Here is a 15,091-nt window from a genome sequence, read left to right on the forward strand (position 1 = left end):
CTCAGGAGGGAGTGGCACGGCCATGACAGGTGCAGCCCCTCAGGGAAGCTTGGCAAGATCTGATATACTGTCAGGTCTCCAGCAGAGACCGGAGGTTTGTACAGGAGCAGAAACCAAGCCAGAGAATCTAGGCTCAAAGACGGTGCTGTCTCAGGCGAGAGGAAGAGGACTAGCCAGAGAGAGATGTGGTCACGATGGAGTGGGTCCCAGGAGGGCTGGGGCTGCCGGGTGACTCTGTCAGTGCCCTCCAAGAAGGGGTGGAGGTATCTGTAAAGCTATTCTTTCTCCCTTTGTAATGAATAATCAATTTCCAGGGAGAGATTTTGAGACTGTAAGTATCCTGCTCCTCACTGACCTTCAGGGCTGCAGGTGCAGCAGTGCCAGCGCCCACTAAAGATTCCTGCCTGCACCCGTCATGGCAAAGCCATGTGAATTACAGTTTGGACACCAGCACTGAGAGTTTCCCAGATTAGAAAACTCAGTGGAATTCTAGGACTCAGAATTCTTAGAACACTCTTATGGGGCTTAAGCAAAACAAAAATTTTGCTGTATAGTCAGCCCTCTGTGTCCACGTGCTCTGCATCCTCAGATTCAACCAACTGTGGATGAAAATATTCAGAAAAAAGACCCAAGAATAACAATACAATAAAAATACAAATAAAATATGACAACAATTTCCATTGTGTAGGTATCATAAGTAATCTAGAGGTGCTTTAAAGTATACAGGAAGATGTGCTAGGTTACACACACATACCATCCCGTTTTGTATCAGAGACTTGAGCATCCGAGGATTCTGGTCTGGGGGGCAGGGGAGGATCATGGAACCACTGCCCCAAAGATACCGAGGGGTGACTGTAATCTTTAGGCCATGAAAAACTAACTCCATCTATTCCCAGAATACACTCTTCATATTTTCAGCTTCTCTGGGATCCTCAGCATGAGGAAAATCGGTGGTTTTGTCTTCACCCTTCATTCCCATCAGATGAAATCGGGGAACTACGTCCTGTTCTGTGCCTCAGCCAGCCAGCCCCCTTCTTACCACTGTTATCTTATACTTCTGTTTCTTATTTATTTTATTCTTCAGGACATTGTTACCATAGGAATGCTGTCCTTGCCTTGTGGCTGGCTATGTACAGCCATAGGATTGCCTACAATGTTTGGTTATATTATTTGTGGTGTACTTCTGGGGCCTTCAGGACTAAATAGTATTAAGGTAAGAACAAAATTGGATTGTTTTGGTATCTGTTTAACAGAATATAAAAAGAGAATTCATGAAGACTAAAAAGTATTGAATGTGATTAATGCAGATACCAGCTTCGTATAAACCATTTCAAAGATGTCCTTTCAGGTGTCATGGGAAGTCTCTGAACCCTCAGGAAGTTGCTGTGCCTGTTAGTGAAGGGGCGGTGTTACTGGAGACAACGCCCCTGCTCGTTTCCATTAGTTTTAAGGACTCCATTTCCAGTAACATGCTGGACCAGGTTATTCAGACCACCTTTCACGTGCTGAATATAACCAAAGTGTTGCATTAACCGTTTTTGTTGTTGTTGTTGTTTTTGAGACAGAGTCTCGCACTGTCACCCGGGCTGGAGTGCAATGGTGCAGTCTTGGCTCACTGCAACCTCCGCCTCCTGGGTTCACATGATTCTCCTGCTTCAGCCTCTTGAGTAGCTGGGATTACAGGTGCACACCACCACACCTGGCTAATTTTTTGTATTTTTAGTAGAGACGGGGTTTCACTATGTTAGTCAGACTGGTCTTGAACTCCTGACCTCATAATCCGCCCGCCTCGGCCTCCAAAAGTGCTGAGATTACAGGCATGAGCCACCCTGCCTGGCCCATTAACTGTTTTTAAGCATCCCATTCACAACACATGGAAAAGCTGATTAGCCCCAGTCGAGGCAGTGGGCAGTGGGGCTGTTTGCTGGGCCCCGTCACACTGATGGCACTTCTGACAGGGAGGAAAGGTTCCCGAGCTTCCAGCTGTCTCCCCACAACACTCAAGGTGCGAGCAGCGTGGAGAGCGGGTGCCAGAGTGGGTGCCATGAGTCCCACTGGAGGGAGGCGTGCCAGGGGGTGGGACGGGGAGGAGTGCCGCCTGCTCCCTCCAAGCCTCTTTCCCTCTGCTGCTGGTTGAGCCTGGGACTAGGCCCAGGAGCCCCAGGGCTTTCTCCAGATCGCAGGGCGGCAGGAGGGGTCTGAGGAGCTCGAGCCCAGCTGGTGAAGAGGAGCACGCCCAGCACCCTGGGCCTGGGGAGCGGCTGGCCGGCAGAGGAGCCGCAAGCCCACGTGTGGGGGCTCCCAGGACAGGGCTCGCCTTGGCAGAATGGCCTCTGGGAAGAACGGCTGTTTCAGTGTAGTTTTTGGAGTAGGTCTTTTTCACGTGATTCAAGTATAAAACACCAGAGCTGAAAAATCACTTCCTGCCCTTGGCAAATAAAAGCAAATACAAATTTCCTTCCTTCTTTTTCTTAATAGCGAAGGTGCTCATAAACCAAGAAATAAGGTGAAGTGGCTGGGTAACATATACAACTGGATGCTGTAAAAATTATAATTCTTAATAAATCAGCTAAACCGTGGAAAATAATGTAATTATAAATAGACCAAGATAAAAATCAAAGCACATACTAGCCAAAAGTGAGAAGTGGTTAATCGAAGTATACTGTGTGATTACTGTGTGTGTGTGTGTGTGTGTGTGTGTGTGTGTGTGTGTTTTGGATACTTCCACCGGGCATACTAGGGCATGATTGTTGAGTTAAGTATACTTAATATGTTAAACATGTACAATTATATGGTTTTTCTTTTGTGTTTTTCAGTCTATTGTGCAAGTGGAGACATTAGGAGAATTTGGGGTGTTTTTTACTCTTTTTCTTGTTGGCTTAGAATTTTCTCCAGAAAAGCTAAGAAAGGTAAGGACCTCATCAACCTGTTACTGCAGCTAAGGAGCTTCACATCATGTGGTTTTGGTTCATACACTTTTAACACTTGTTGATGAATTCACTATCAAATGTTTTTAGAATAGAATATGATATTTCGGTTTGATGTTATTTTTGGGACAAATTCAGAAAGATAAAAAATACCAGGTTTGAAAGCGTAGAAATTCAGTGAAGAATTGGAATTTGCCTTCACATGGCTAACTTCAGGAAGGGTCTGGAAAGTAATGTGTGTGAACTTTAATAGATGGCTCCCTCTAAGCTGTGAAACTGTTAGAGGGTCAGATGTCATAGAGCTTGCATATTCAGTGTGTTACCCTAGAAAAAACTTTGTCAATTGGAAGTGAGTTAATTAAAAGACACTTTGTTTTTCCAGACACCGCACAAAAGAGGAAAGTAGCTGATTAAAAGCCAGGGTGGGAAGAGGTAAAATGAACACTGTTCCTAACAAAAACACCCTGTGAATTAAGATCAGATACCACTTTGCCTGCAGTGCTAGCTGGAAAACTAGCATCGACTTAGCAAAAGTTTTTAAGTGACTGTCAGATGTAACAGGCATTCTTGAACCAGATTCGTGAGAATCACAACTGTACACCCTTTTTGTATTTTTGGGGTTTTTTTTCCACGAAAGACTTGGTCATTTTAAACAAAGTGACTTAATTTACAGTGTCTGGTTTGCCTAATCATTCAGCCCTCTCGTGTAGTATTCCTTCTTTTTTTAATTTAAAATTTTTTTATTTCAATAGGTTGTTGGGAACAGGTGGTGTTTGGTTACATGAGTAAGTTCTTTAGTGGTGATTTGTGAGATTTTGGTGCACCTGTCACCAGAGCAGTGTACACTGCACCCAATGTGTAGTCTTTTATCCCTCGCCACCCACCACCCTTTGCCCCAAGTCCGCAAAGTCCAGTGTGTCATTCTTACACATTTGTGTCCTCATAGCTTAGCTCCCGCTTAGGAGTGAGATCATACGATGTTTGATTTTCCATTCCTGAGTTACTGCACTTAGAATAATGGTCTCCAGTTCCATCCAGGTTGCTACAAATACCCCTTTTTTGTTCCTTTTTATGGCTGAGTAGTATTCCATGGTATATAAATACCACATTTTCTATTGATGGGCATTTGGGCTGGTTCCATATTTTTGCAACTGCAAATCGTGCTGCTCTAGACATGTGCATGCAAGTCTCTTTTTCGTATAATGACTTATTTTCCCCTGGCAGTGGGGTTGCTGGATCAAATGGTAGAGCTACTTTTAGTTCTCTGAGCAACCTCCACACTGTTTTCCTTAGTGGTTGTGCTAGTTTACGCTCCCACCAGCAGTGCAGAAGTGTTCCCTGTTCCCCACATCCCTGCCAACATCTATTCTTTTCATTTTTTGGTTATGGCCATTCTTGGAGGAGTAAGGTATTGCATTGTGGTTTTGATTTGCATTTTCCTGATCATTAGTGATGTTCAGCATTTTTTTATGTCTGTTGGCCATTTGTATATCTTCTTTAGAGAATTGTCTATTTATATCCTTAGCCCACTTTTGGATGGGATTGTTTGTTTTTTTCTTGCTGACTTTTTTGAGTTCTTTGTAGATTCTGGATATTAGTCCTTTGTCGGATGTATAGATTGTGGAGATTTTCTCCAGCTCTTTGGATTTGTACACTCTTTTTGGAGAGCTGTCTAGCAATTTGACCTAAAAGCCGTAAAATGTACATATGCCTTGACCTGGTACTTCTTCTAGGTCTCTCTCCAAAGAAAAGAATCAAACATAAGTTTTTAAAAAATTTACCCACAAAAGGTTTCACCTCCTCATTGTAAATTTTTAAGAAACAGTGGAACCAGTCCTGAGCGTCTAACGGTCAGTTCAGCTGCGGCGTGACTACGATGGAGTGTTAGGTAGCCACTGCAAAGTAACAAGAGCATCAGCAACAGAGCAAAATATCGGTTGGAAAGCTAAACGTGGGGAAAAAAGGAGCATGTAACATGACCACGGCAATGTAAAAGAAGCACCAATACATGGGGGAAAAATGGGAAAGAAGCGTTCCGGGTAGCCATGATGACTTCTGGTTTCTTCTCCATATTTTCCAAATTTTCTATAATAAGCAGTCAATACTTTGTCATTAGGAGGAAGAATAAACTTTTCTTTTAAAGGCTTGTGTTTACTTTCAGAAGTCAACTCTGATCTCACTGGCATGTTTTTCTTTATACTCTCTTCCCATTTGCTTCCTCAGTTCATCCTCTTACCTAGAACTTTTTGTTTTCTTTATCTTTCTGTTTTTCCACTAAAAGCTCCGTTTTTCCGTCTTCCCATTACTCTCCCTTTCCTGTGTACACTCCTGAAGACAGGCATCCTCATAAGGTGTTCTGAATTAACTTTAGGGTGTTCTCCAGGTACTTTGCATCTTTTTATATTTCTTGTAAATTGTTGATTTCTAAGCTCCATGATTAAAGAGAATTCACCACTCTCCTGGGTCCTAAGGAAAAGCGGTGTCATCCTTGCCGTTAATCCTGTGGAGGAGACTGTTGTGGGTGGGGAGGGTAAGGGAGCGTGGGCCGCGTGGCTGCCTGGCCTGTGGAGGAGCCTGTTATAGGGGCTTGGGGGTGTGGCTGTCCAGTGCCCTGTCTCACCAGTGTCCCACGAGACTCCGTAAAAACACAAGGCCTCCATTCCATGGTGCAGCATGGGCGTGTGTGTGTGTGTGTGTGTGTGTGTGTGTGTGTGTGTGTGTAATTTAGAGAAGTTTGCAGCAAAGGGCAATTTAGGGCCAACCCCTAGGGGAGGTGGGAGGGATGAAGTTCTGGCTGTGCAGCAGAGCGTCAACAAGGCACTGATCTGCCTGGACCTGTGTTCCTCTCCTGTACAGTGAGGAATCTAGAAGGCTCCAGTGTCTTCTGGCTCTGCATTTTCATAGTTTGTATTTTTCTCCACTATAGTATTCACAGTTAAATAAAAAATAATGTTGTATAACGTAAGGTGGAGGTAATTGTGAGCAGCGTGAGCACGTGCTTCATCAGGCCTGCTGTCGTCTAATGGTGCTTCCGAGGGTTTGCACCCGGTTCTGAAGTGCCTGCTTGGTGGTGTAGACTCGGGGGCTCGGCAAGAGGCTGGCGTTCTCTGTTAGTAAGTTGTGCTCAGCTGCCCTGCGTGGTGACAGAGTCAGATGCGTGGAAGGACACTGGATTGGGACTCAGGAGACGTCTGTGAAACTCCTTGCTGACACCTGATTGAGTGGGGCTGGGCAGGGTTCCTTCTGTGTCTGGGATGTGCGGGTGTCTTGGCGCTGACGAGGGTCTCCCGGTCCCAACTCCTCTCACCCGTTGCCGAGCCTGTGCTGCTGTCCCCGGAGGGAGCCGTCGGAGTCTGGCCCCACCCTGGTTCATGGAGACGGCATCCCGCTGTTTTTCTAAGTCTGTGGACTCGGATTGCAGATCTGTATCCACCCAGAAAACGACATTATTAAGCAATGTGTTTATTTTCCCCTTTTTATTACTCAGGTATAAATATCTGGCCAAGCTTTAGAATAACCTGAGATACCCGGAGTGACTTTTCTGAACTGATGAGCCTCCTGCCACGTGGGTTAGCTTGCACACCACACTTATGGGTGGGAAAATAATTTCCTTGGGTTTTTGAAATGTTAATACTTGCCAGAAGGCCCCTCTTAGGACTTCTGAAGATATGATTAGAAACTACTTGGAACACTGAAGCCCCGAAACTGCGCCGTGCGTAGTGCTGAGGAAAGCTGCCCGCTCTGTTCTCGCCCTTGTAGCTGCTTGCTCCTCTAGCCTGACTTCAACTGTTCCTTAAACTTGATCTCTTAAGAGTCTGTCAGTTTCTGCCTCTCTGCAGATTGTTTCTCAAGTCATTGCGGTTGGGAGTTTCGTTTGCTTCTGTCTTGTATCTTCTCTGTTCTAACTACAAATACCTGTTGAGCACCTGTGGTGTTCCAGGCCCTTCAGGGGCTGCTGGGTGAGGCAGGTATAACGTACGTGTGTGCCTACCCTGCGGCTTGTATTTTGGGATTTCAGGAGAATGTGTCTTGGCGCCGGGGGTGCCAAGGGGCCCTCCCGTCAGCGCCTCCTGACCTTCAGCCCACAGGCAGCCATCTGGGGGGCTTGCTAACCCACAGATTCTGACCTGGGCGCGCCTGCAGATGGGGTTTCTGATGCATGCACGGGTCCCATGTTGAACAGGAAGCTTCTTACTCTCACCTGTGCCCCTGTGGCCTTTCCTGGTGCCGTTTCCCACTGTGGTGTCTGGACACCTTGCTCCCAGGGCCCTCCTGGCTGGAATGTGGGGTAACACAAGATAATAACGTCAGACAAGGTTCACCCTGGTAATGACCTCAGAGATAACAGAGTCTTGCCTGTTCTCTATAGAAACTAAAGCTAGAGAGATTGCTACCCACCCAGGGCGCACAGCGAGTTAGCGGCAGATCAGGCCTCAACTCCATGTGTCCCTTGAGGGTTAGGAAGACCCAGAATTAGAACTGGCTAACACTGCTCGCAGGAGTAACCCCCAAGCCCGTGGCCTCCTCAGGCTGCAGCCAGCGTGGATGGCACAGGTGCTTCCATTGCTCTTCAGCTGTGATATTCGGAAGAGGAAGGGTGTGAGACGCGCTCTGTGATAACCATCACGATTGCCAAGCATAGGAAGTAGAGAAAAGAAATTCAGAGGCAGGCTTTGTGGGACCGACCCTTCCCCTCCTTGTGGAAGGAGAGAGGGGGCCGAGCAGAGTAGAGACTTACCTGAGTCTCCGCAGCCCAGAGCTGTTTAGTGGCATCTGCTGGCCTCCTGTCACATGACATCTCAGTGTTCAGATGAAGTGAGCCCCGGGCCTCATGGGGTTGGAAGGCACTGTGCTTCCCCTTTGGGGTCCGGAAGCTCCATGGTGGACAAGCAGGCCAGCTGGTCACAACTGTGGGAAGCTGGGGCGTGTCTGCTCATTTCCCTGATTCTCAAAAAAAAAGTTGTAATTTTGCAAGAAGTGTTATTTTTCACTAAGAACTAGGTGGGGAGGGAAAAGCTCACATGCTCCAAAGCACCCAAGGTACATTGGGGGTGGCGGGCTTGGTGGGTGGGTCCCCCCTGGAGCTGCCTGAGTACGTTAGGACTGGCAGGCTTGGCGGGTGGGTCCCCCCTGGAGCTGCCGGTGTATGTTGGGACTGGCGGGCTTGGTGGGTGGGTCCCCTGGAGCTGCCTGTCTATGTTGGGACTGGCGGGCTTGGCGGGTGGGTCCCCCCTGGAGCTGCCTGTGTATGTTGGGACTGGCGGGCTTGGCGGGTGGGTCCCCTGACACTGCCTGTGTATGTTGGGGCTGGTGGGGTTGGTGGGTGGGTCCCCCCTGGAGGTGCCTGAGTATGTTGGGGCTGGCGGGCTTGGCAGGTGGGTCCCCTGGCGCTGCCTGTATGTGTTGGGACTGGCGGGCTTGGTGGGTGGGTCCCCTGGAGCTGCCTATGTTGGGACTGGTGGGCTTGGTGGGTGGGTCCCCCCTGGAGCTGCCTATGTTGGGACTGGTGGGCTTGGTGGGTGGGTCCCCCCGGAGCTGCCTGTGTTGGGACTGGCGGGCTTGGTGGGTGGGTCCCCCTGGCGCTGCCTGTGTACAGTTGGGACTGGTGGGCTCGGTGGGTGGGTCTCCTGGAGCTGCCTGCCTATGTTGGGACTGGTGGGCTTGGTGGGTGGGTCCCCCCTGGAGCTGCCTATGTTGGGATGGCAGGCTTGGTGGGTGGGTCCCCCCTGGAGCTGCCTATGTTGGGGCTGGCGGGCTTGGTGGGTGGGTCCCTCTGGAGCTGCCTGTGTATGTTGGGACTGGTGGGCTTGGTGGGTGGGTCCCCCCTGGAGCTGCCTGTGTATGTTGGGACTGGTGGGCTTGGTGGGTGGGTCCCCCCTGGAGCTGCCTATGTTGGGATGGCAGGCTTGGTGGGTGGGTCCCCCCTGGAGCTGCCTATGTTGGGGCTGGCGGGCTTGGTGGGTGGGTCCCCTGGAGCTGCCTGTGTATGTTGGGACTGGTGGGCTTGGTGGGTGGGTCCCTCTGGAGCTGCCTGTGTATGTTGGGACTGGTGGGCTTGGTGGGTGGGTCCCCCCTGGAGCTGCCTGTGTATGTTGGGACTGGTGGGCTTGGTGGGTGGGTCCCCCCTGGAGCTGCCTATGTTGGGATGGCAGGCTTGGTGGGTGGGTCCCCCCTGGAGCTGCCTATGTTGGGGCTGGCGGGCTTGGTGGGTGGGTCCCCTGGAGCTGCCTGTGTATGTTGGGACTGGTGGGCTTGGTGGGTGGGTCCCTCTGGAGCTGCCTGTGTATGTTGGGACTGGTGGGCTTGGTGGGTGGGTCCCCCCTGGAGCTGCCTGTGTATGTTGGGACTGGTGGGCTTGGTGGGTGGGTCCCCCCTGGAGCTGCCTGTGTTGGGACTGGCAGGCTTGGTGGGTGGGTCCCCCTGGCGCTGCCTGTGTACAGTTGGGACTGGTGGGCTCGGTGGGTGGGTCTCCTGGAGCTGCCTGTCTATGTTGGGACTGGTGGGCTTGGTGGGTGGGTCCCCCCGGAGCTGCCTATGTTGGGATGGCAGGCTTGGTGGGTGGGTCCCCCCTGGAGCTGCCTATGTTGGGGCTGGTGGGCTTGGTGGGTGGGTCCCTCTGGAGCTGCCTGTGTATGTTGGGGCTGGTGGGCTTGGTGGGTGGGTCCCCCCTGGAGCTGCCTGTGTATGTTGGGACTGGTGGGCTTGGTGGGTGGGTCCCCCCTGGAGCTGCCTGTGTATGTTGGGACTGGCGGGCTTGGCGGGTGGGCCCCCCTGGAGCTGCCTGTGTATGTTGGGACTGGCAGGCTTCTTGGGTGGGCTCTCCCGGAGCCGCATGTGCCCGGCTGCTCCATGACGCCTATGTTTAGCCGCACAGCCCCTGCACCCCTTCCTTCTAGGGCCCCCACCCCAACTTTCACTTTCCGTAGAGGGCCTGGAATTAGGGAAATGATGCTTATATTGATTGGGACCATGCAGTGAGGAGAAAAAAATATGAATGAGCACTTCACGTGGAATAGGAGGAGTTCCAGGTTAATTTCTTTGGTTGATGTATCGTATTTATGTTTATATGTCAGTTGTTTTTATTATTTTACAATTGAAGCGTGCTTTCTTCCACCTTCCCGTCTGGTTTAACACAGTGCTGAGTGCACCCCGAGGCACTATAGAGCCGCTTCGAATGCCAAGCCACAGGGCCTGGGTGCACTTCCTGGCTCCAGCATTTACTGGCCACGTGACCTTGGGCGAGTCACTTAACCTGTGTGTGCCTCGGTGTTTTCATCTGAAAGTGGGGAAAATGGTCATCTTGAGCTCAGGGTGTTCTGAGGATTAGGTTCTATTCACACACATGGGGAGAGAGTGCGTGTGCATGTATTGTGTGTGTGCAGCCCTGTGACAGTGCCTGGCACAGAGGAAGCCCTGTGTGAGGATTCACCGTGTTCAGATGGTGACCCCAGCGTTGCTTCACAAAAGCTCAGCTCTGCCTCCTTTCCTGGATGCAGAAATGCATGAAGTCTGTGTGGTGTGGTCATTGCCTGTTGTCACTAAAAAGCGTGTGACTCACTGTGTTCTCTTTAAGGTGTGGAAGATTTCCTTACAAGGGCCGTGTTACATGACACTGTTAATGATTGCATTTGGCTTGCTGTGGGGGCATCTCTTGCGGATCAAACCCACGCAGAGCGTCTTCATTTCCACGTGTCTGTCCTTGTCAAGCACACCCCTCGTGTCCAGGTTCCTCATGGGCAGTGCTCGGGGTGACAAAGAAGGTAGGTGACGGCATGTTCTGAGTGCGTGTCTAATTCATGCTCGTGTGTAGGTGACTTTTGGATTCACAGTTGAGGGCATGTGAGGAAAAATTGCAAAGTCTTACTTCCCCTCTTAGGACTTTCCTAACCATGGTGGATACCAGGGCTTACATTCTGTAAGGAAATGGTGTCCCTGTGAACTCAGCTCCTCCAAACCTCCACTTCTCCACTTGATTAAGAAAAATGCCCGTGAGGATTGATTGAGGGCCAGAGAGAAATTGGACCAAGATTTTGAAAAACCAGTCAGCACTGGAAAATGACCTGTGGAACTGGTGGATTTTAGGAAGTTGCGTATGTTTTGCTGCTTTAATTCTAGCAGGCACTGGGAATTGATACACTTTTGATACTTTCTTCCTGTGAAATCAAGGTGCTTTGGTAACTGAAGGTGTTCCCGACTCTTTGGCTTTGGCCTTAGTTTCATCGTATGTATGAAACATTGCCGCTTCTAAGTCGTGACTGTTTAGTGGAAGCTGACTTGCTCGGAGCCTAGGCAGGACCGTGTCCCTCTGCGGGGAGGACAGTGGAAGCCGACTTGCTCGGAGCCTAGGCAGGACCGTGTCCCTGTGCGGGGAGGACAGTGGAAGCCGACTCACTCGGAAACCTAGGCAGGACTGTGTCCCTGTGCGGGGAGGAGAGTGGAAGCCGACTCACTTGGAAACCTAGGCAGGACCGTGTCCCTGTGCGGGGAGGCTTGGCAGGTGGCTGTTTCTGACAGCCTGCCTACCCACTGGGTAAGCTGTCACTGTTTTGCTCTTATTTTGTAAAAGTCAGTAAAATACGGGGTCGAAATGTCACAGTCACTTCACTCTGACGTTCACCCTGCACAGAACACACAGGCATAGAAGAGAAAATACGGAAAGAGAAAACCAAAGAGGTATGTCTGACCTCTCCCATAAACCGAGAGGCTCTGTGCCGGCAACTGAGAGGCTGAGCAGAGCTGGCCATGGGCCGCCAAGCAGGGTGCTGGAGCATGTGGGACCCACACGTGCCCTCACTGTGTGACAGGCAGTTGGGAAGCATCTGTCTGTGAAAGGAGGCAGGGAAAACTTTTTTAAAAATCTGCGGCTTTCTGTGGGGCCTGAGGCGCCAGTAGGACACGGATGCAGCCTCCCTGCTAGACGCTGGACGGGTGGCCCCGGCCATGGGCCTCCTCCGTGCTGGTCCCAGCATCCCTGTGGGCTGGTCCTAGGGTCAGCCCCATCGTGAGACTGGACAGGGTTGGAGGGTCGGGGGCTGAGTGAAATGAAAAAAGACAAAGTGGGGACCAGGAACGACGCATGAAAACAGCTCCTGGTTTAGTGGCCCGCACACGGGACATCCACACCTGTGAAGAAATCTGTGGCTGGAAAAGAGCTGACGGACTCAGCAGTCACAGCGTGAACTGTCCTTATGGACAGAGAAGCTTCACAAAGACATCAAAATCAGTGCACGGTGTATATACACTCGGAGGTGTGCAGTATATATACACTGGGAGTCGCAGGGGCCGGGACTGGAGAAGGAGAAGGCCGGAGTGTAGATGGAGAGGGTCAGTATATATACACTCAGAGTCGCGGGGGCCGGGACTGGAGAGGGAGAGGGCCGGAGTGTAGATGGAGAGGGTCAGTATATATACACTCGGAGTCGCGGGGGCCGGGACTGGAGAGGGAGAGGGTTGGAGTGTAGATGGAGAGGGTCAGTATATATATACACTCAGAGTCTCAGGGGCCGGGACTGGAGAGGGAGAGGGTTGGTGTGTAGATGGAGAGGGTCAGTATATATACACTCGGAGTCGCGGGAGCCAGGACTGGAGAGGGAGAGGGTTGGACTGTAGATGGAGAGGGTCAGTATATATACACTCGGAGTCGCGGGGGCCGGGACTGGAGAGGGAGAGGGTTGGAGTGTAGATGGAGAGGGTCAGTATATATACACTCGGAGTCGCGGGAGCCAGGACTGGAGAGGGAGAGGGTTGGACTGTAGATGGAGAGGGTCAGTATATATACACTCGGAGTCGCGGGGGCCGGGACTGGAGAGGGAGAGGGTTGGAGTGTAGATGGAGAGGGTCAGTATATATACACTCGGAGTCGCGGGAGCCAGGACTGGAGAGGGAGAGGGTTGGAGTGTAGATGGAGAGGGTCAGTATATATACACTCGGAGTCGCGGGGGCCGGGACTGGAGAGGGAGAGGGTTGGAGTGTAGATGGAGAGGGTCAGTATATATATACACTCGGAGTCTCAGGGGCCGGGACTGGAGAGGGAGAGGGTTGGTGTGTAGATGGAGAGGGTCAGTATATATACACTCGGAGTCGCGGGGGCCGGGACTGGAGAGGCAGAGGGCCAGAGTGTAGATGGAGAGGGTCAGTATATATACACTCGGAGTCGCGGGGGCCAGGACTGGAGAGGGAGAGGGTTGGAGTGTAGATGGAGAGGGTCAGTATATATATATACACTCGGAGTCGCGGGGGCCAGGACTGGAGAGGGAGAGGGTTGGAGTGTAGATGGAGAGGGTCAGTATATATATATACACTCGGAGTCTCAGGGGCCGGGACTGGAGAGGGAGAGGGTTGGTGTGTAGATGGAGAGGGTCAGTATATATACACTTGGAGTCGTGGGGGCCGGGACTGGAGAGGGAGAGGGTTGGAGTGTAGATGGAGAGGGTCAGTATATATATACACTTGGAGTCTCAGGGGCCGGGACTGGAGAGGGAGAGGGTTGGTGTGTAGATGGAGAGGGTCAGTATATATAGACTCAGAGCCTCAGTGGCCGGAGTGTAGATGGAGGGGGTTGGAGCGTAGATGGAGAGGGTTGGAGTGTAGACGGAGAGGGTTGGAGAGTAGATGGAGAGGGTCAATGTACATAGACTCGGAGCCCCAGGTGCTGGAACTGGAAGGGGGCCGGAGTGTAAACGGCGAGAGTCAGTATATATAGATTTGGAGCCCCAGGTGCTGGGACTGGAAGGGGGCCAGAGTGTAGACGGAGAGGGTCAGTATATGTGGACTCGGAGCCCCAGGTGCTGGGACTGGAAGGGGGCCAGAGTGTAGATGGAGAGGGTCAGTATATATGGACTCGGAGCCCCAGGGGCCAGAATGTAGATGGAGAGGGTCAGTATATATAGACTCAGAGCCCCAGGGGCCGAGACTGGAAAGAGGACCTGGTAGGTTTTCAGAACTCGAGACAGGAGCCCATCTCCAACACTGATGGGATAAGGGGAAATAAGTCCACCCAGGCATGTCATGTTCTGCAGCTGAGCATGAAGTAGAAGGGAACATCTGAACACTTGGCAGAAAAGACAGGTGGTTTAAAAAGGAACAGCAAATAATTGGGCTGATAGGACACGTCTCCTCGGCAACGTCAGATGGTGGGAGATAGCAGATAGGTAACCCACACCCTGGGGAGACAAGTCATGTGTGCCCAGTGAAAGTACCATCCAAGAGTAGGGGGTAAAATGCAGGCATTTCTGATGTGCAAAGACCCCAGAGCACCGCCCACCCAGCAGTCCCCACAGGGCCCAGACCCAGGCCCTGCAGAGGCAGAGCTGGGCGTGGAAGCAGCAGGGAGACAGAGGGGGCTAGAAGGTGATAAATTTAGTCAGTTATGACTGTTAGAAAAGGAGGGCAGGGAGACGGGGCTAGAAGGTGATAAATTTAGTCAGTTATGACTGTTAGAAAAGGAGGTGTTTGAGTTTGTTTTTTTAAAGGCCAGGCTAAAACTCTAGATAGTAAGAAGATAGGAGGGTTGCATGTTTGGGAGGTAGTTAGAGTCAAGGACTTGGACACTGAAAGGAAATTTACAATTAGACATGTTAAATGTGTAATATACCCACAGCACAGTTAGAAATTGTAATTTGAAAAAAAAGCTTTGGGAATAAACTTATCAAAAGAGAGCTGTGACCTTGGAGGATAAAGTCACAATTGGAGTGAATTCATGCTCACAGAGTTCATAAAAAGACTCCATTCATAAAGATGTCACTTCTCCCCAAGTTTATAAACTCATAGCTGTTCCAATAAAAAAAATCTGGCAGGAGTTTTCATGAAACTGAAGAAACTGATCCTAAAATTCAGTGGGTACCAAAAAGCTAAGAATAGGCAACATTAATTTGAGGTGAGGAGTCCCCCGCCAGCTCTCAAGACTGAGGATGTCCCGGTGGATAGCAGCACCACAGGCTGAGATGGAGCCGGGGGGTCGGGGCCCACAGCCCAGACGCTGCAGAGAAGCTGGGGAGATCGACTTACCAGGAGTGGGAATTAGCTATCCAATGTAAGAAAATGAAATTAGCTTGACTTTAGAACTACGAGAAGGAAATAGAAAATATCCTTATAACCTTAGGGTAGAATTCCTTAAAATATAAAATGCAGAATTCAAAAGAGAAAATACTGATACATATGACACA

The 15,091-nt window shown here is 50.6% G+C and overlaps 1 protein-coding gene across 3 annotated transcripts in view; it reads left to right on the forward strand.

Moving 5' to 3' along the window:
* The window catches only part of TMCO3 (transmembrane and coiled-coil domains 3), a 62,400-nt gene that overhangs the window by 9,955 nt on the left and 37,354 nt on the right, over positions 1 to 15,091 (forward strand). For 2 of the 3 annotated variants that reach the window (XM_034937061.3, XM_034937063.3), the window contains exons 5-7: positions 1,085 to 1,213; positions 2,817 to 2,909; positions 10,501 to 10,687. In XM_034937061.3, coding sequence (XP_034792952.3) covers positions 1,085 to 1,213; positions 2,817 to 2,909; positions 10,501 to 10,687 — 409 coding nt within the window. The remainder of the gene's footprint in view (positions 1 to 1,084; positions 1,214 to 2,816; positions 2,910 to 10,500; positions 10,688 to 15,091) is intronic. The other variant, XM_055097046.2, reaches the window with a different exon arrangement.

This window comes from Pan paniscus, chromosome 14, assembly GCF_029289425.2.
Source record: "Pan paniscus chromosome 14, NHGRI_mPanPan1-v2.0_pri, whole genome shotgun sequence".
NCBI classification, from domain to species: Eukaryota; Metazoa; Chordata; class Mammalia; order Primates; family Hominidae; genus Pan; species Pan paniscus.